General features: G+C 33.5%; 2 protein-coding genes across 2 annotated transcripts; both read left to right on the top strand.

Moving 5' to 3' along the window:
* Positions 1-1,179: 1,179 nt before the first annotated feature.
* Positions 1,180-13,374, top strand: LOC127836552 (hemicentin-1-like). Its single transcript, XM_052363205.1, has 14 exons — positions 1,180-1,273; positions 4,432-4,758; positions 5,146-5,439; positions 5,988-6,290; positions 6,383-6,679; positions 6,919-7,215; positions 7,341-7,619; positions 7,748-8,047; positions 8,147-8,464; positions 8,678-8,977; positions 9,620-9,727; positions 10,803-10,848; positions 11,954-12,006; positions 12,905-13,374. Exons 1-14 carry the CDS (start codon positions 1,195-1,197, stop codon positions 13,087-13,089), a joined length of 3,186 nt encoding a protein of 1,061 aa, XP_052219165.1. The 5' UTR covers positions 1,180-1,194; the 3' UTR covers positions 13,090-13,374.
* Positions 13,375-16,412: 3,038 nt separating this feature from the next.
* Positions 16,413-18,992, top strand: LOC127835805 (receptor-type tyrosine-protein phosphatase alpha-like). The gene is made up of 6 exons (XM_052362240.1): positions 16,413-17,480; positions 17,780-17,867; positions 18,069-18,145; positions 18,269-18,305; positions 18,500-18,597; positions 18,861-18,992. The coding sequence occupies exons 1-6, from the start codon at positions 17,232-17,234 to the stop codon at positions 18,990-18,992; spliced, it is 681 nt and encodes a 226-aa protein (XP_052218200.1). The 5' UTR covers positions 16,413-17,231.
* The last annotated feature ends 1,853 nt before the right edge of the window (positions 18,993-20,845 follow it).

The following is a 20,845-nucleotide window of genomic DNA, read 5'->3' as shown; positions in this document are numbered from 1 at the left end:
ACGACGAATGTACACCATGGAGAAAAACCTTTTAGTGTACGATGTTGGGGTCCATGTGGTAATTGTTTCCAGGAACATTTAAGTTTGGGCTCGTTACAATAAAAAAAATCAATATTCAATCTAAGTTTGGTACGTGCGCATTATGACTATACAGTCAGTAGACATAACTACACTTTTTACAATATCTATGGATGTGTTCTGAAATAATTGCCTACGCTAAATCCTCGATGATATATTTAAACCAGGTTCAATCGCATGGTATTTTTAGCAGTGATCTTGATGATAATGGTGTTTCAATTGAAATATAATGCGCTTTGTTCATTTATGACAACGGTGTATTTTCATAACACAAATCACTCCTTTGACGAAGTTGCTGTTACTTTATACACGGATAATATAACGTATATCTAATGGTCAGTATTAGGTCAATTTGTTCTTGTTATACTATACTCTGCATATGAAAATTGGAATTTATTGAATCGAATAATTATTAAACACTTAATTGCAAATAAATTGTCTTTTTTTTCATATTCATTATTCTTATGTGAACATTTGGGTATGATCTTGGTTTTATAGCAATTTTTTAACAAGCAGAAAAAACGATTATGGCGGCCATTTTGGACGATATCTTATTTTTGTGTTTATATAACTCACGTTTGCATTTCTTTATTCATATTAAACATGTTTAACTACATCAAAATAACATTTTAATACATAAAATAATGCATTTCTATTTGTTTGAACAAATCAGACCGAAAATGGACGCCATCTTGGACGCCATCTTGAATTTCTCGTTGCCCCCAAAGATACCAGCCCGGCATTATTTGGATTCTCCATCAGTAATATGTCCCCTAACAAAAAATACTTTAACATTTTCTATACACCCCAATGTCGGGTTAAGTAATAAATGGCTATTTTTCTGCCGGAATAGTTTAGTTAGAGTCTGCATAATTAAGCAAGCAAAAATATCCTATGATCTTTATCACGGTGCATTACATTTAACATTTGCATCCTAACACATAATAAATATACATTTCTCTATGCTCGTTCTTTTGTTTTATGTTTATCTACTTTAACAGAAATGTGTTATATTTTGATATGCGAGAAACCAAGTCCACTTCTATTATATATATGGTGAAGCGGAAGGGATTGAGTTGCTATATATCGGTAGCCTTTAAACAAGCTGGTGTATTGATGTGCTTACTTGTGTTCAGCTATCGTAAAATGTGGTTGAAATTTGGACTTACGATATTAACTGCTGTTACCATTATAGGTATGCTTACCGAATACTCTATTGCTAACACAATTTTACAATATTTCAAAAGTATACATGATTTATCAAACTTGTTATCACTTAAACGTTTAACATGGTATTTGCGATGATTTTTTAGAGTCTCCAGACTTATTAAAGATGTTAAAACATTTAGCAGTTTAGCAACAAAAATGGTCAAACCATTGGTATGTTAAAGATTACTTAAAGGCGTTTTCGACATATTTTTGCGTTGAAACATAAATAAATCGAAACAGCTTTTCTAGAATAAATTGCGAATAATTACTTATTATTGCCTAACAATAACATTTCACGAGTATAATGTTTGAATATGTGCATACTGAATGTATTCAAAAAAGCAATGTGACGTCGTTTCTTGAAGTCAGCATAGACATCGGTGATGAAATAATATTCTGTCTGAAAAGTTGTTCATTAAAGGCACTACACATTGTTTTTAGGCGCGTGTATTGCATTTAAAAGGGTATTTCGCCGCATGAAAATATAAGATTTGAAATCGGTCGATATATTTTAATAAGCCTTTTGAATGAATTGATTGATTCAGCGATTTTGACATCATCGAGAAGATTATTCCATTCAGATGCATTATCGTCATCATCACCAATCCCTTGACCGGTTTGACCTTTGGGGAGAAATGAGGGACGACGTTACAGGTCTCCTACTGTCATATCTCTTGTGTTCTACTGAGAGTAATTCATCCATGGGAAGGGATGTCCATTCTTTTACATTATCCATCCAGCTTTTTTTCTGACGGCATCGATGTCGACCTCCCCCTAGCGTGCCTTGGAAAAGTCTTGCTCAGAAAGTCGTGCCTTGTGACGTGTCCAAAACCAATCCAGCTATCGTCGTTTAACGGTCGCCAGAAGGGGCTCTTGTGGACCAACAAGTGTTGCAGTCATGTTTCAGACGTACTCGTTGGTCTTATGCTCCGGATAAGAGATGCGAAGCAGTCTTCGGAGACATTTATGTTCAAATGTCTGTTTTCGGCGTTCTGTGTCCCCGTGAAGCGTCTCGATCTCGCAGCCGTAGAGTAAGTTGGAGACTACGAGGGATTTGTAGAGCCTGCACTTGGTGGAGAAGCTGATGAAAATGCTTGTCCAAAACCTACTCAGTCTTGCCATCGCTTCCGTCGCAATGGCTATTCGTATTCGGACCTCATCGGTACTGGTACCATCCTTAGACAGCGTTGTGCCCAAGTACTTTAAGCTGGTCACTTCTTCTAGCTTCTCGCCTTTCATGTTGATGTCTGTGCTGGTGGTCGTCGTGCTGTTCATCATGATATTCGACTTATCCATACTGACCTCAATCCCGTATTCTCTTGCTTTTTCATAGAGTATGTTGGTGAGATCTTGAAGTTCACTGCTGCTGCCATCCATGAGATCAATAGTATAGTGAATATAAAGTGGGAGATTGGTTTTTCACCGATAGAGAAAGAGGTGTGGTGGTCATGGAGAGTTTCCTGCATTATCTTCTCAAGAAAAAGTTTAAATATCACGGGAAAGAGCAGACATCCCTGGCAGACGCCCATTGATGTCCTGAAGAAGTCCTCCTGCTGTCCGATGAGACGTACAGATACAAACTCAAATACAGTTGATGATTAAAACGAATGTGAATATAGTGTCGCTTGAATTGTTTGGAGATGTGACGAATTTCATAATGAGTAATTGCTACTCAATTCAAGTGTAGCTGGAAAAAGGGATTGTAAATAGTTTTGCAAATTGCTAAAGTTCATTTTATACATTAATATTAGTTTGTTTAATTGCGTGCTAAGTGCGAGGTTCACCACTGCTTGTTTCTGACATAAGCACCCTATGACTGTTTACATTGACCCTTCCAATGCGAAGACATCAAAATAACATGTAATCACATTTGATGAATATGTGTAAATTGTGTTATCTTTGTTATTTTCGATGATTTAATAGCTAGTAGGGGATTGATACATTCATTTATAATAGCTGAAAGCAGCGATGAATTTTATAGCAATTTCGATGCGTTGTTTTTAGTTATCATGTTTAGGTTTAATTGTGTATGTTCTGCATTTTCCTGAATTGTATAAATTGCTTACAAGGAAATACTGTTTAATTAGCTTTATTATCTACAAATTTTAAGTCATAGTGGTTATTTTATGGTCATTATAGTGTGTAGACGTATGTTTTGTGTTGAGTATCAACTGATAAATAAACTAAATTCATATTTATAGAGTCATACTTGGCCGAACTTTATAAATTCAAAATAAATGCATAATATAGAAAAATTGTATTACATCCCACACTTCATGTCTGCGATACTTTTTTCTTTCATTTAATGTTATTTATACAAAAACACTTTGAATGAACTCTTTTCTGTCTTATCTGGATAATCATGAACAACATACATATATGAACGAACATTCTGTGTATAGTCCTCTGATATGTGTTACAATATATTTGCATATTCTAAATATGCACAGGTTTATTGTATTTAATTAAAATTGAACTGCGGATTACTGCGTATTGAAATACGTAGACACAGTAGAATTCTTTCTTTACTAGACGCTCACACTGTATATAAGACATACTACCACTGCGTACATAATTATCAAATTTACATTTAATGTCCAGGTGCTGAAAATCCGATAATGACAGCCAATGTAACATTTGTGACGATCAATGAAGTTTTAAAATTAACATGCAAACACACATCAGCAAGCATTGCAAACTGGTGGATAAAACCCAGTGAAAGAAGTGTGTTTACAAACATCCTAACAACCGGTTTTGCTGGCGCAGTTTGCACTCACATTCCTATGCCAGTACCAAGTCAAATGTTGAGCTGTGAGTGCACAGATAGGACCGCATTTTCGTGTACATTGAAACCCATGACGCAAACTAATTACGGTGATAAGTGGAAATGTTCAATTTCTGATTCAAATCACCAAGCACAATTCAGCAATGAGATAACAGTTACTGAACGAGGTAAATATCATACTTAAACGATTCAAATACGTGGCATATATTATCAAACGTAATAGTGTTTTTGTTTAAACCAGTAGAAATAATCGATCTTTGTTAGCGTTTTCTTTGCTTTAACGGATATTGAAAAGAACCGTTTTCGTTGATGTTATGACAGACCTTTTAATGAAATTATGTTTATTGTAAAACGTTTAGTTTTAGTGAAATATGTAACTTTGACACCAGAACTGCCTCAAATAGTCGTCCTGCCAAATGTAGAAATCAGCTTTATGCGCTGTGAATCATCAGTGGGACGTCCAGCACCCAGCATCACGTGGTACCTGGACAACAGAACTCCTTCTGACTTCAGTGATGATGTAAACCTTACTGGGTATAGTAGGAGTTTATCAGTGTCTGATGTGACGACAAGCAGTCTCACATTGACGCCAACCAGTAAACATAATGGTGCAAGGATATACTGTAATGTCTCGAACGAATACGGGCAGATCATGTCCAATAGGACCCTGCAAATCAATGTGCTGAGTATGTGTTAAATACATTTCGCTGATAGTATGCTTACTATATTGCTTCTTTTTTAAGTATTCCTACTTCCTTTCAGTATATGTGTTTCCGATAAGTAAATGATACATTTAACGCCGCATATGTTTATAAATACAGGAATGCAATAAGCGTAACCAAATAATCAGGTTGCAAATAATAGCAATACATGGATTGGAAAATATACTTTTATCATTTGATAATCGATTTGCTGAATACAAAATATAAATGGAAAATGTAAATGAAAAACACACCATACGGCTGTCAGTAAATTCGATATAAAAAGTCTGATATTTAAATACCGTTACCATTTATTAGAATATCAAAACTACCATACAATTACTTAAAGTGTGTATGTATATATTTTTCTAGTTTATCCAACTAAACCGACAATAATGCACAACACGGTATTGTTACCATCAAGTATCTCTGCAATACAAAACAGTACTATGACGCTAGAATGTCACTCCTCTGGCAACCCGGAACCGAATGTTTCGTGGACCTTATTTAACGGTTCCACAATTAGCAGTTCGGTCGTTCTATTTAACGTTGCAACAAGTAAAACACAAGAACAGATAGTATGCAGAGCCACCAGTCTTTTGGATCCAACGAATGGATCCAGGGTAACAGTTGAAAATACAACAACGACAACTTTGAATATTTTATGTAAGTATTTCAGACAAAAAATACATTCTACGGTTAAAAGAAACTAAACGATTCATTACAGTATCGCAACTTCATTTATTAATCTAACTAATTCATTTAGAATTATTCTATTATCATCTTGAAGAGAATCGTTGCATATAAAAAATGTAATCCCTCTTTATTTGTCCGCTAAAGTGAAATATTATCGTATGTTTTAATAAATACCCATGTATGATGTTTTAAAACATAGTGTTTCGGTTACAGTTCATAGCAAAAAAAGAGTTTAATTTCTCTGTGTCCGTAGCGAATTACTCGAAAATAAATGGTTATTTTACTCATTATCAAATGTAAATGCGTGATTACATAAGTTATAAAAACAGTTACATATTCCTTTACAATATGATTCTTTGGGAAGTGAAATGAAAATTTAAATTGAATTTAAACATTAAGTTGGAGTTAATAAAGTCATGTATTATAAAAGCTTGCAGTCAGAGATTATAATGCAAAACGTTGTTCAACGATCCATGTGACTTGCTTGTTCGTAGTAAAAACGACTGTGTTTAATACAGATCCTCCGTCTTCTCCGTCCTGTCAAATCGGATCAGTTACAATACAATCAAACGGCATACGGGCTGTCGTCAATAAACCCTTTACAATGACGTGTACAAGCAGAAGCAACCCTCCTCCTTCCCGGTATATATGGGCACTTCCATATGGTACAAAACAGACTGGAGCACAGCTTTTAATTCAACGTATGCAGCCAAGCGATAATAATCGATACACACTTGAAGTGGTAAATGAAATGAATGCAACGTTCGAACGGGATGTCGTTTACGGAAATTTCACAGAGTCGTACACATTTGAACTTTTATGTGAGTATATTTTACGAAATAAATGAAACAGCTTAATTGAATGCTACGACGGCCATTTCTCATATACATTTGATACTGTTGAAATATTGTAGATCCGGTGACAAATCTGTCTATCTATCATCGTGGACAAAGCGATCAACATATAGACAGTCGAACTATTAGCGTTATTGGAAGTCGTGAGGTCAGTTTCCGATGCAATGCCTTTTCCAATCCGGTTCCGCGTTATGTATGGAAATTGAGTGGTGCTATAGTTGCAAACGGTTCTTACTGGAAAACCACATTCGTCAACAATACTAGTATTGTTTGTATTGCAACAAATACCCTCGATCCGACTGGGAATGAAATTATGGACACTTTTAGTTCATTGAATGTTTCCATCCATGTTTTGTGTGAGTAGCTTTTTGCCGTTATGCATAGAATATAAATGGTAGTTTATGTGCAAAAGGGTGTTGAATATTGTTTGGATTTCAAGTGTTTGTATTCAAATTTTCAGACAGAAATGTATGATTTTGATTTATATTGATCTTCCACCAAATATCAAAATTTGATATTTTACCATTAATCTAATCTTTATGTCGGACAAGAGCATGTCGATGTATTTGTGATATTTTTTTCTATCTATACCTAGATGCTCCTGAGAGGCCAAAGTTAACGTTTCAAACGTGTGCAACGTATTCCCAAACTAATCATCTTAAGGTGATCCGAGGTCATTCCGTCTCGGGCAGATGTACTTCAAAGAGTGAACCGGGTTCCAAGTTTTACTGGACACCTATCAATACTGGAAATGGTGATGGCTTCTTAATCACCAATGTCAGTAGATACCACATCGGCAATTACACGTGCATAGTCAATACTGAAATGAACACAACATTTGGTGGGAATATCAACGGAACAAATCAGTCCAGTTTTTATCTAGATGTCTTAGGTAGCCTGCTCTTTTGTATAAAGTTTTGTACTGAAATGCATTTAAGAAATCAAGTTTTTGTAAGCATGCTCTGTTTTGTTTTTATTGCCAAACGTACTTGATATAAACCAAACCCTGCCTTTCAGCACCCGCAGAAGCTCTGTTCATTGGCAATTTTACGGTTTTATTGAACACAACGTTATCAGTCACTTGCCCATACACGCCTGGAAACCCAGAGGAGACGAGATTCACGTGGTTCCACTCCAATACCTCAGCAATTGGATCTCATCAAAATCTGTCTTTATCTAATGTGCAGCTCGCAGGCGAAGGCTACTACAAATGCAGAGTCAACAACACTATGGACCCTACGGGATGTGCCGCTAAAGAGGGATACGATGAAACAACATTTTTCGTTGATGTGCAATGTAAGTTAAAAATAAAACTTTACTACATAAGCTAATCACGAAGACAGAATGCGACTGACACGAGTGTCATTTTGAGAGCAATACAATATTTCATACATATGTTTATTATGTAATTGTTTATATTTTAGATCCTGCGAAGATAAGTAGATTTTATGCCGACGGGTCAAATTTCGCGTCCAGTTTAACTATCAACGATAGTCAGACTGTGACGCTACTCTGTCAAGCTGACAGCGACCCTTTAGCAAAACTAGAACTCGTAAATATTACGAAAGGTGATGAGCGCTTATTAATGGACGCGCACACCAACACAATATCCGCTCATTTGTCAAATGCGCGATGTGAATATGATATGGGAATCTACCAATGTAAAGGAAAGAACATCCATAATGCATTTCAACAGGTTCGCAACCTAGAGATCAGGATTACGTGTAAGTGAAGTGTATTGATTTCATTTATCGTCTATGAATTGAGATTTCAATTTCAATAGAAATCAGCTGCTTCATATTTGCCTATTAACATACAATCAGGTTCACCAAGACCTTCACCATTTTCGCCACCGATTGCCACAGCTTATAGAAGAAGAAATGCATCAGCTATTTTAACGTTCACTTTCGTGGCCTATCCTCTTCCAAGTGACGTATCAGCATATGTCTGGCGTAAGAAAGTAGATGATGAATGGGTATTACTTCAAAATAACAGCCGATTCCGAATTCGCATATCAAACGACGGTCTGCAGACTAACCTCTCAATATTTCATTTAGAAAATGACGATTTTACAAACTATTCGGTCCGTGTGAACAATCACTTTGGATCTACAGAGCAAACATTTGTCATTCGAGAAAATGGTACGTTTTACACTTGCTTTTTCCTGGCGGCGCACAATATGTTTCGATAGTATGATTACTTAAAAGGCTATTAAAGCAGTAGTATTGTTTTTGCTAACCAGTTGTTAAAACATACTCTTTTATTTTACTAGTATCCCTCTAAGTGATAATATCAAACATTCTAAGAAACGGATGTATCGAGCATTACTAAAATAGTTGCAGTGTATTTAACAGAGCAGCCTTCTGTGCCGCAACAACTTCTTGTCGTCGACGCCATGGTGACTCAAAGTTCTATCGCAGTTCAATGGACACCTGGATTTAATGGGGGTGAAGACCAATGGTTCGTGATCGGTTACAAAAAGGCAGCAGATGAATCCTGGACTTACATAAACGTTTCTTCAACAGTTACTCAATTGAATATTGGGGACTTAGTTGCGGGTACCAAGTATGAAGTGAAAATGTATGCAGAGAATATCATAGGCAAATCTGATGATACTACTGTACTAAGTGCAACAACACAACCTGTTATTTCAGGTATGTATTCTGATTTGCATATGATAGTGGATTGTGTGTATAAAGTTATTGTATTACATTGTATATGTAAATTGCTTTGCTAAATATATTGTCGACATGTACACGCTATTAAATATTAAATATGATACCGACTCTGTAGGCCTCATATTCGGCACTTGTATCGGCAGCAGGGACATAATATTTATTTTAACAAATACAAATTCTGACCTACTGTCCGTTGAATACTAAAATCCTCATGGATGTTACCACCAGGTTTACTAGAGGGTGTATTTACAAAATTAAAGCTTAAAAAGAACCTAATGATCATAAGGATACTAGTGTTTGTTTTTTACAAATGCGTTAAAATAAATAAATTACATCACTGTATGTAATATTTAGACGATTGATCATTGAGAAAAAAAGAACATGCTAACACTTTTTAAGTAAAACCTTTACATTGAATTCAAAATATCAAGTGTATCTTCTATGCTAATGGTTTTTGGGCCATTCCCGATTCCGCAATTAAGTTTTATAAAGGTCATTACAAATTCATGTTATAGCCAAACTATTTCATTATTTGTTTAAGTAGAAATTGTATTTTAACATGAATTGCGGGAAATAAATATGTAAATATTAGCTTGCACTGCTTATGCATGTTATTAGATAACGGATCCTCTCCATCGGTTGGGGCTGCAGTAGGCGGTTCTGTTGCTGGAACTCTCGTGGCAGTCATCTTGGCGGTGCTATGGAAATATAGGAAAGCGTTTAAACGTATGTAGACATGTAAACTGAATAATCGATTATGGTACTTTATACATAGCTAGCATTTAATAGTTTATATACGAATAAATCGGTTAAACAGTAAGTGTATTGCTTCATTAAGGTTTTAAATACATAGTTAAATACTAGTATTTACCCCCAATGCAAATCTTTGATGCGATACACCGAAGTACTGGTACCATGCATTGATCACAATGAGGACACAGTGTATGGCATACTTTTCATGGGGCAATCAATACTGTGTTGAAATTGAAACATTTCACTGAAACATTGCTTAGATAAATATGTCAGACAATCATACGTCGATAACGCAAAGTTGGACCAATACATGTAGCGTATAATATCCTGTTAGACAACATCAAAACTTTTGTTTTACGGGAATCCAAATCCCATTATTAGACAAAATACAAATGAAAATAAAAAGTAACAATTGCGAAATGTATTAATTATTTCACAGCCGACTTTGCATATTATATAGCGAAATAAAAAAGCGAGACATTAAAGGGTTTGAGGGTAGTTTGCTTTATAAAAACAAACAGTTTACGTTCAAATATTTTCAATTTAGATTTTGTTATTTAAAATTTTTTAACAAGCATCTTGTATCATTGGCTGTGAAAACTACATTATGTTTACAAATCAAAAAGGCCTACTTTACAAATTATTATTTTTATAGCCACACGGAGTTAAGTACTTTTTGTATTATAGGTATAAATCTCTCAAGACATAACTTTAAACAAAACGTTTATATTGTTGAACATATCATAAAAAAGTTGGCCGAAACATGGCCTTTTACGTCATTTTCATAGAAATTGACATGCCATTTGGGAATCGAGAATGCCTCAATATTCATAAAATTAGCAGATCCATGTGACATGTTCGAATCCAATGTAAAGCTTGCACTTTTTAAGTGCAAGATGTTCAATTGATATTATGTCCTGTTGTCTAAATTTTACGTACAATTGTGTTATTAATTTATTGTAACGCAAAGATATAACCAGTGTATTAATATGTGTCTAAGCACCAACTGTGTTATATACTTACTATACATTTCGTTGAACATTTTCAGGTAAACCTGGTGAAGCTGCTCATTACGATGACTTGTTCAATAGACAGTATGTATATTATTTTTTATTATACCTCACTTTTATTTACAATGCTAAACTCCCATAGGCCATCGTGACATAGAAATACTGTCAGACCCAGCGGGAATAAATTTACTGTCCAAAATATACTGTATCCCGCTGCCATAGCAATCACGTGCCACCAGCGGGAAAAATTTTTCTGACAAAAAAATACTGTATCCCGCTGCCTTAGCAATCACGTGCGGAATGTTCGAAAATTATACTGTCCCATTCGCGCATGCGTACTACGCAGTTTTGCGTGTCCGTTGTATTTGGATAATTAAAATATCGATTGCAGCTGAAACTGTGCTGTAGAATAGATTAATGCCATTATTTAAGCTTTGACGGGAGTCAAAAAGAAAATCAATTTAGTATAAACGACACGCTTACCTCAAAGGCAACTTTAATCCAATGCTAATAACAATAAAGTTACAACGATATACACTTCAAGTGTCTGTTCTTAAGGTGTTATGCATGACAAACACACAATCCGAAATACGTTTTGGATTCGTTTGATGCTTTTAACAAATATTTTACTGTTAAAAAAAACCACCACGTCCATATTGTTGTCCCAAAATGTTTCGTCACCGAAATGACGTCACACAAGTGCGTCATAAATTGCGTAATCAAGTGATGAAAATAAAATACGGAAAGCTGGTTCTGTTATATATTTTTAAAGAAATAATTGACAACTAAGAAAATTGATGGGATAAATTGATTATTAGGTCGGTGCCGAATAAAGCGAAGTTCATTATGATCTGCCCGTAAATCTGAACCACTCCACATATTAATGGTTGTTCATTGCTGAAATTAAATTCAATTATTGAATATTAAAATTGTTCATGGTTCATATAAATTGTTCATTTTTGAATAGTTTATTCGGTATAATAAAATAAATATTACATGGCTGACAGGGTGACAGTAAATTTGTCAACTTAAGGAAATACTGTCAACCGAGGCGAATTTATTTATATAATGTGCTTAGATAAATATTCCGTCGTCCAATATTTGCGTTCACTTCATAAAAAGTGTACCACATTATTATGTTGCTTTTTTTCTGCGGGATAGAAGCAAAATATGACATTTATTGCTCCAGAGCCGATGTCCCTTCTTCAAATACCAGTTCCGAATATGAAGCCTACAGAGTCGGTATGATCTTGAATATATAAATGCGTGTCACCACAATGTTGTTAAACTTAATGAAAAATGTAGATATATATAATCTATAATACACACACAATGAAATATTAACAAGAAATATTTAAAAACTCAGACAATCCGCGTGGACAATACTATTTTAATGGCAGGCTTTACACGTGTACATTGTTTCATTTATGCTGCATACATATCGAGTTGTTAGTATGTAAAATAGTGTAATCAATCTACGCGAAGGAAGAAATGTACATGAATAGTGTGTGGAAATATTGTTTCAATGTTTCTTTTATTTTGTTTTACTCGCATTCTTATTCATGTCGCTTATATGCAGGTCACATGAAGTACTTAGTTCATTATATCGGCGTGCATTACTTGAAAAATGTTTTATCAGTATATGTATGTTATCATTAGAAGAGGATAGTTGTGCAAACACAAGTTTAGTTAAAGCTGTGTGTTACAATAATGTATTGTAGTTAGTTAAGTTTTAATATTTAAATTAAACAAATTGTGTAAATATAAATGAACAAAGACAATACAAAAGGTATTGGTTGTGTTCAAAAATCGCAGTTAAATTGCTTTTTTTTGGTGAATACCATCATTTTTATTGACGAAAATGTTGCCGCTGTATTAAATTTGGCAAGAAATCTAGATCAAAAGTCAGCTTTATAGAAATATTACATTTCAAATAAATTATGAGAGGAAAATCAGTAATTTAAACTAGGGTCTATTAAATTCGATGTTTATTGCCATCAAATACGTGAGAATATATGCAATACAGCATCAAACATAAACAATACGCAGTGGAATATAGAATAAAAATCATTTTGGGTTTTCAACGTTTGAAAAATAGCGTAACAATATGAAATGAATTCAAACAATTGTTTTATTTCAGAGGCCCAGCAAACAAACCAGTACGAGACACTTGCGGAAACTTCTTTTCATGAATATCCGGTTTTATCACCTGGTGGAAAACATGATTATAGTGTCATGAACCGTGTTAATCAAGTTACTGACACTGATCGTGCAATCGTGAATCAGGAAAACGCCTATGTTAATTTGTCGTTTTCAGAAACATAAATAGCGTTTCATTTTGTAATTGTTGTGATTTCATCCAAAAACATTTATAGCGCAAAAATAAAGTATTCACACATTGAACGTTGTTTGAGTATAATTTTTAATGATCGTTAATTGTAAGTATGTGAAGAATGTGGATTGTATTAATACAAACAATATTTGAATTTAGATTGTTTAATGTTTTCCATTCATATTGAAACATGTAGAGTCAAATTTATTTGACGATAAGCATATTTAATTTTCCTATAAGAATGCAGCTTTTAAATTCAACTGATCAACGCTTGTTATTATCAATATAAAGAAGTGAAACTCCAGCTGCTGGAGCAGTATTGAATTTTCATTAACAACAATTAGTTGGTCCTTTATTTAAGGCAAGTGACCGAGTGCCCAAACAGTACAAAACAGCACAATACAGCACAATACAAACCAACATAAACACAAAATATGAATAAAGCTGGGGTCACCGCCTTGGAACGGTCAATGCAAAGCATTGGGGGTTTAAACCTGGTTATAGAGCGCTCAACCTCACACTTGGCCCAGCAATATTCATAATACATTTAAGTGTAAATAAAATATAACGTCATAGCATTGTAACTCAAATTAAACAATAATAAAAGGGAATTAAAACGCATTCAATTTAATTACTATTTAATTACTCAATTGCATTGAATATACAAGAGTAACAGAATTACAACTTTTTGACGAACGATCAAATAAAACTATTAACAATTGTCAACTACATTCCTTCTTTATAGAAAAGATTTGAGAATGTAGAATCATAGAGTTACTATCCCAGATAATCATCGCGCAAATACAGGAAGAAGCAGCAATAATGGGTGTAAAAATTCCATATTACATAGCTTGGTTGTTTATGTGACTGCTAAACAAATTAAAAATAATTAAATCAAACAAGAAACGCCTATCAGAGAGAAAATATAAATAAAATGGAACGTTATAAACCCAATGACCTATGCATGTAGATTACAACTGGGAAAGTCGGTCGTATGACGTCACAAAAATCCATAATGACATAATGACGTGAACAAATTCCAAGGGCAGTACTAAATACAAATATTAAAGGGGCTGTGCTACTAATAAAACAAGCTTACGTGATTTAATATTAAGAAGCAAATGAATACAAATGGTAATTCCATTAAAGCGACATTATTGGAATCAAACAGTATATAGGTGTTTTGACAACTGAAGACAGAAATGACCTGATGTACGATTTGAGTCCAAATGTAGTTTACATGCAGATTTGTTCATACGACACAATGACACAATTTTATTCAACAGTGAAAAATGCCTATAATGTAGTATTCATGCAGATTTGTTCATACGACACAATGACACAATTTTATTCAACAGTGAAAAATGCCTATAATATCACTAATGATTCCAAATTTTAAGGGAAGAAAGATATAGTGAATCGAAAACCATCAAACACGTTTTTTTAAGTACATAAGCATCGTATCCTTTTGATAAAAACAAGTTAATTAAATTGAAAAGTTTAATATGAACATTTGGTTTAACATATTTTAACTTGCGGACACGCTTCAAAACATCTCCGTAAAATGATGGATGGGAGATTCCATTATTTAAATGCCATTTTAAAGAAACATTATATTTTGAAATTAAATCACCATACTTAGAGTAAAATCTAGCAAATTTATTTCTTAGGTTATGATACAAAAAGCCTTGTTTTAGCAATTGTTTAGTTAATATTAGATTACGATCATTAAAATCTTTAATACACGAACATGCACTGGCATAACGTACCAACTGCGAAATGTAAATACCATAGGAAGGTCCTTTAGGGATGTTGCCATCTAGAAACGGAAAATTCACAATTTCAAAGTTAAAATCGTCCCGTTTGTCGTATAAACTAGTTTTGATCAAATTATTATTAATAGTTAAATGTAAGTCTAAATACGCAGCGTCTGTATTGGATATACACGATCTATTTAAGACTAGTTCTTTTGGGTAGATTTTGTGAATATATTGTTCAAATAATGGATTATCTAAATTAAGTTTGTCATCAATGTACCTACTAGTAAGGTTAAAGCAATTAATCAAATCTACTTGCTTAGTTTTAGATAATTCTAACATAAATTCGTTTTCATAACAATATAAAAAAAGGTCAGCTATAAGTGGCGCACAATTAGTACCCATAGGAACGCCAATAATTTGTTTAAATATTTTACCATTAAATTCAACAAACAAGTTATCCAAAAGAAAAGTAAGTGCTGCACAAAAGTCAAGACCAGTCCAAATGATGTAATTATCTAATATCTGATTAGTAAAAAAAGCTGTTTTAGTGTTTAAAGCTAGATACAAACATTTCTCTCTAGCAAAAGTTTTTTCAATCAAAGAGACAAGTTTTGATTTTATTAAAGCGTGAGGAAGCGTTGTATATAGTGTCGAAAAATCATAAGTACTTACCTGTGACACCTTATATTTTTTATTTTCATTTTTTTCAATAACTTCTAAGGTGTTTTTTATTGACCAAAATAGGTTAATATTACTATTTTCATAAACTTTATTACAAAATTTAGCTATATGATATCTTATAGCACTCAATGCAGATGTAAGATACACTGATAATTGTTTGGTGGTACAAGACACTGAATTAGCGATAAAACGACTTTTATATGGCGTCTTATGTAATTTAGGTATCCAGTAAAGTGATGGCAATTTCTTGTCAGTAATATTGACTATTACATTTAACTTTATGCATTGGGCAATATGGTCAGTAATAATTTCATTAGGTTGCTTATTGTACTCACAATATGATGTAGTTTGTGAAAGTTCTTGTGAAATAGTTTGAACATAAAACACTCGTCATATTATGATAACATTATTAGCAGCCTTATCAGCAGGAACTAAGACGAATTTAGATTTTAAGTCTTCAAGCAATTTACAGAGATTTTGTTTATTAAATTTAGGTGAATGTGGTAGGGCCAAAGGATGTGTATCATAAAAACATATTTTATTCATGGCCATACTAAATATTTTTGTTTTCCAATCATTGAGTGCAGTAATTTCAGCATTTTCCTTCCTGCACCATTTAGTGCAATAATCATGTAAGGATGTTACGATATTCTTAATGCAGTCATCAAAATCAACAGGAATAGGCAGTCTGTACTTAGGGCCTCTGCGTAGCAAATTTCTAAGGTTATTATTTTGAAGGAAATTAAGGTCCCCAGTAATAACATGTCCAACTGGACCATATATATATTTAGAACTAGTACAGTCACATAATGTAGGACAATTTCTTATTACATTTATATCTGTGGAAATAGAACCGTGTTTCGTTTATGAATTAACTACTGTATTCTTACAAATAGGAACATAGACAATATATTATAGTTAAATAATAAGTTTACGATTTTAAGTGAAATATTTAACGAAACAAGTGAACATAACAGTAACAGATACTACACTATTTAATTGCCTATAGTTCACATATGTATGACGAAAATCCGTTTAACAATAAAAGCGTTTACCAATTAAAGGGATACAACTCAAATATATTTTTACACTTATTTAATTGATATCGTTATGCTATTACTTTCGTAAAACTATATGAATATTCACGAACGACATGTCTTACATGATTTAATAACAGTATTTCAAAGATATTACTAAATCTATGGTTATTTGGATTAATTAAACACTATTTGAATCATATCTTAAACTTAAGATCGTTCTTAGCACATTATTAATGTACATGTGTTTGTTACAAGTGTTATTTAGAATTACTGTAATGTGTTTTAGTATATGCATGTTTTGCATATAAAACAATTGTTTTATCAATCATGGAAATAGTATTTTTACGAGGGAGTTTTCCACTCATTTAAATGAGCAGTTTCTATCTATTCACTACAGACATAAAAAGTAAAACAAAATCAAAAGTTCAACGTTCAGCTGGTGTTTGGAAACTATTCAAGCACTAGTGACAATTTGACGACGAAAACATATAAAATATGAAAACATGTAAAAATAAAAATGCTGTTCAAAACGTATTGTGTTCATTCTATGTGCAGTATTTGTTTTGCATTTTGTTTGTATGTAATTATTGAAAAATGGTTTAATGACTAAGTGTTCTATCATCATCAATTAATTAATAGCTGATTGTTTATTGTATGTACTCAGTGTTTGGGTCTGTGTGTGTTGAGGAAGTCAAGAAAGAAAAACAGCATGGCAATGACAAGTCATCGCCTCAATTGAGAGACGGACTACAAAGAACCCCGTCATTTGTCATTGTACATGAACCATTGTATGGAAATGCCGGTGATTTCACGTTGAAGATTCGGTCTATACAAATCCAGGAGCTTCGAGTCTTTACTTTACAAAGTAAAAAAGACCCCACAGATATATTCAGGAATTTCTACGTAAGTGTAATTAACATAACACAACTATAATATTTGAAAGGTACATGGCTATGAGTTGTGTGTTATCTAAATAGTATAATTTTCTAACAAAGCGATGAAAAATAAACAGCCTGTGCATAAATTCTCTTGGTATTGGATGAGTGGCTTACATATTAATATCTTTGCAAACGAAATAATAAGATATAATTTGATTATACCATTTTTCTTTTGCCATGTCATTCACTTGTTTAACATAACGTTTGCATAAAGCAATTTCTATACTGTATGCTTTGTGTTACTTTTAAATTATACGATTTTAGTCTCTGGACAAGGGACTTAAATACGAAACGTCCGCTGCTCGAATTGAGGTCAATTTACCAAAGAACCGATACAGAAATATGTGTCCATGTAAGTTTGTATTGTTTGTATTCGTCTGCAAAATACTATACTTATGTTGTAACAGTTCAATTGTGAATTTTGAAAATTGTTGTTTAAAAAAAATATATAAAGCCATTGTTATATTAAATTTAGAACGGGATTTTGGAAATGAGTGAAAAGAAATCCATATTGATGACTGTAATATTGCTTAATCATGTTTCATTTTTGCAGATGACAAAAATAGGGTTGTTCTACCTGCTATTGGCGAAGAAGTAGAATCCGATTTTATCAACGCCAGTTTTATTGATGTAAAACCTTTTATATTTATCTAATTGCATTGATGTCAAAGATAAAAAAAACATGCATTATATTTCTTTTGAAATCTAAACCAGTTCTATAACATTTATGCAATCAGTCTATATTACTTTCAGGGCTATGGCAAAAGAAAGAAATACATCGCAGCGCAAGGTAATGCAAACTGTTTTTATTGGGACGGAAGTGATTCATTTTGATAGGATATTCAACTTCAAACATATATACTAAGGTCATTTGATTTTCGACAAAGTTTTGAATAATCTAAACGTCTATACTTTGTGCTATGTATGTACTGTTGTACAATAACCATATCCTCCATGCTTTTGGAAGTTGAACATCTTTTCCAGGCCCGTTACAAAGAACAATACCAGATATTTGGCGCATGATTATGGCAGAAAATATAAAAGCTGTAGCAATGGTCACAAATACAATTGAAGAGGGAAAGGTGTGTATTTGTAAGGGTCTTTAATCCAGCTAATTGAAATATTAATCACAATATCACCAGCCTATGGCAAACTGCCGTAAGCTTTGTTAGTGCGTACTTAAAAAATATATTCTACGAAAATACAATGACCTTAAATAGTTTGTTCGTTATAAATAGCATGACTATTATTAACGTGTGCTGGCGCACGTGTAACCATGTAATTAACTGTAATTTAACTACACATAAGAGACAATGAACGTCAATACATTGATGTTATGTTTTAGCGAAAGTGCCTCCAGTACTGGCTTGAAGATACGCGCAACACTTGCAAGCATGGACATTTCAATCTATCATTGATTGAACAAGAGGACTACGCCGAATTCGTAATAAAAAAAAACTACAATGCGTCCATGTAATATACTTGCATATTATTTACATCGCCATTATGTTTTATAGCTTCTTTTTTAAAATTCTATTTAATGTTGATTTATAAGTGTGACATTTTGTTTTATTTACAAACGCTGATTTATTCTTAATTTAAGGAAAAGTCTAATAAGGTGCACACGGTTCACCAGTGTCACTTTACTGCATGGCCTGACAAAGATGTTCCAGACACCGCTCTATCGTTGTCACAATTCTGGCGCAAAGTGCTCTCTTTTGCCGATACTGTGACGAGCCCATTGCTTGTGCACTGCAGGTAATTTGGTTTTCCCTTTGCATGATGGGCTGAATTCAGCGTCATATTTAAGAATAGTTTTATGAGCTCAGTGAAGCTTTTGAATAATTGCTACAAATGTTATTTCTTTCATAGCGCAGGCGTTGGGCGAACCGGTACCTTTATTGCACTTGATTACCTTTACGATCAAGGGATCGCAGTGCACGTAATAAACGTGCATGAAGCTGTTAAAGCACTGAGGGATCAACGTATCAACATGGTACAGACCAAGGCAAGTTTAAGTGATACATCATAAGGTTGTCATCGATGTATTATCATCTACCCTAATATTGATAATAAGTTGTACATTTTTTGTGAAGCAGAACGATTATATGGCTTATGAGTATTGTTGAAGAATATAGTATCACCGTCTATCATCACCACCGGAAATAGATGACCAGCGAAGCGAAAGTAATAGAAAGCAAATAATATGCAAGTGTTTGGCTTAAATATAAACTTCGTTGTGTACGGCGAATAGAAACTGATGTGTACGGCGTATGGCAAAATTAGATTATTGTATTAATTGAAGATTCGTGAACAAAAATTGCTTATTATCGCTACTTTGCCTTTCAAGTGCATGGGTAAATGATTTTATTCAGTTATATTCACTCGATTTTAATAGAATGTGCGAGACTATATCCCTAGAGAGTCTTAGCGCTGCCAAGTGAATGTTAGCAATTACCAACTCTCCCGTTTCCTACAATTTGTACAAATTTGTTATTCGGATTACAATTCATTAAACATCATTTGTTGATCTGACAAGGACTGAAGTAAATAATTTAAAAAAAATGTGTTTTTATTTTTATTTATTTAGTGTTAAAATGCCAATACGCTGCAACTTTTCGCCGTATATAACTTTAACTATTCACCGTACACGACGTTTGCCATAAACAACTATTCGCCGTAAACTACAGTTATTTTATTTTAACAATAATCAAACCAAAACCAGAAATAGCGTTAAGATAGTATGTATTGCCTATAAGAATAGGAAATCAACTCCATACACGATGACAAGCCATGTAATCACAAAAGAAAAGCTGTTTCTTCGTGAAGTACCAATTTCATACCGGTACCAAGCAGTCATAAATTTGTGTAAATAACGCTTCATCAATACGAATTGCAATATAGATACACATTTTTAAACATATTAATCTTTCTGTAAGATTCCTTACACGCACTGTTTATCCAGACGCGAGTAATTATAAGATATTTTAGGTAAATACTCACTGTTCTCCATGGTTGGTTTGTTTGCTTTCGCTTCGCTGGTCATCTATTTCCGGTGGTGATGATAGACGGTGAGCATAAATGCAATACTCTTTTGAAACAGAACCAGTATCTGTTCTTACATGAAGTTCTGTGTGAAGTATTAGATCCGATCGGAAAGGTTGTCGAGAACAAAGAATATCTGACGACATATTCCGTGATGCAAAGTGGTATCGGCAGCGAATTCAAGGTAAACTAAACTTTATGATATTGATATAATGTGAAGCAATAAAACTTTAAACCAAATTTGCTTTAATATATATTATGTTGCTTGTAAATAGTAGGCATTCT

Source organism: Dreissena polymorpha, chromosome 6 (genome assembly GCF_020536995.1).
Source record: "Dreissena polymorpha isolate Duluth1 chromosome 6, UMN_Dpol_1.0, whole genome shotgun sequence".
Classification (NCBI taxonomy): domain Eukaryota; kingdom Metazoa; phylum Mollusca; class Bivalvia; order Myida; family Dreissenidae; genus Dreissena; species Dreissena polymorpha.
This window is presented reverse-complemented; position numbering and strand designations above follow the sequence as displayed.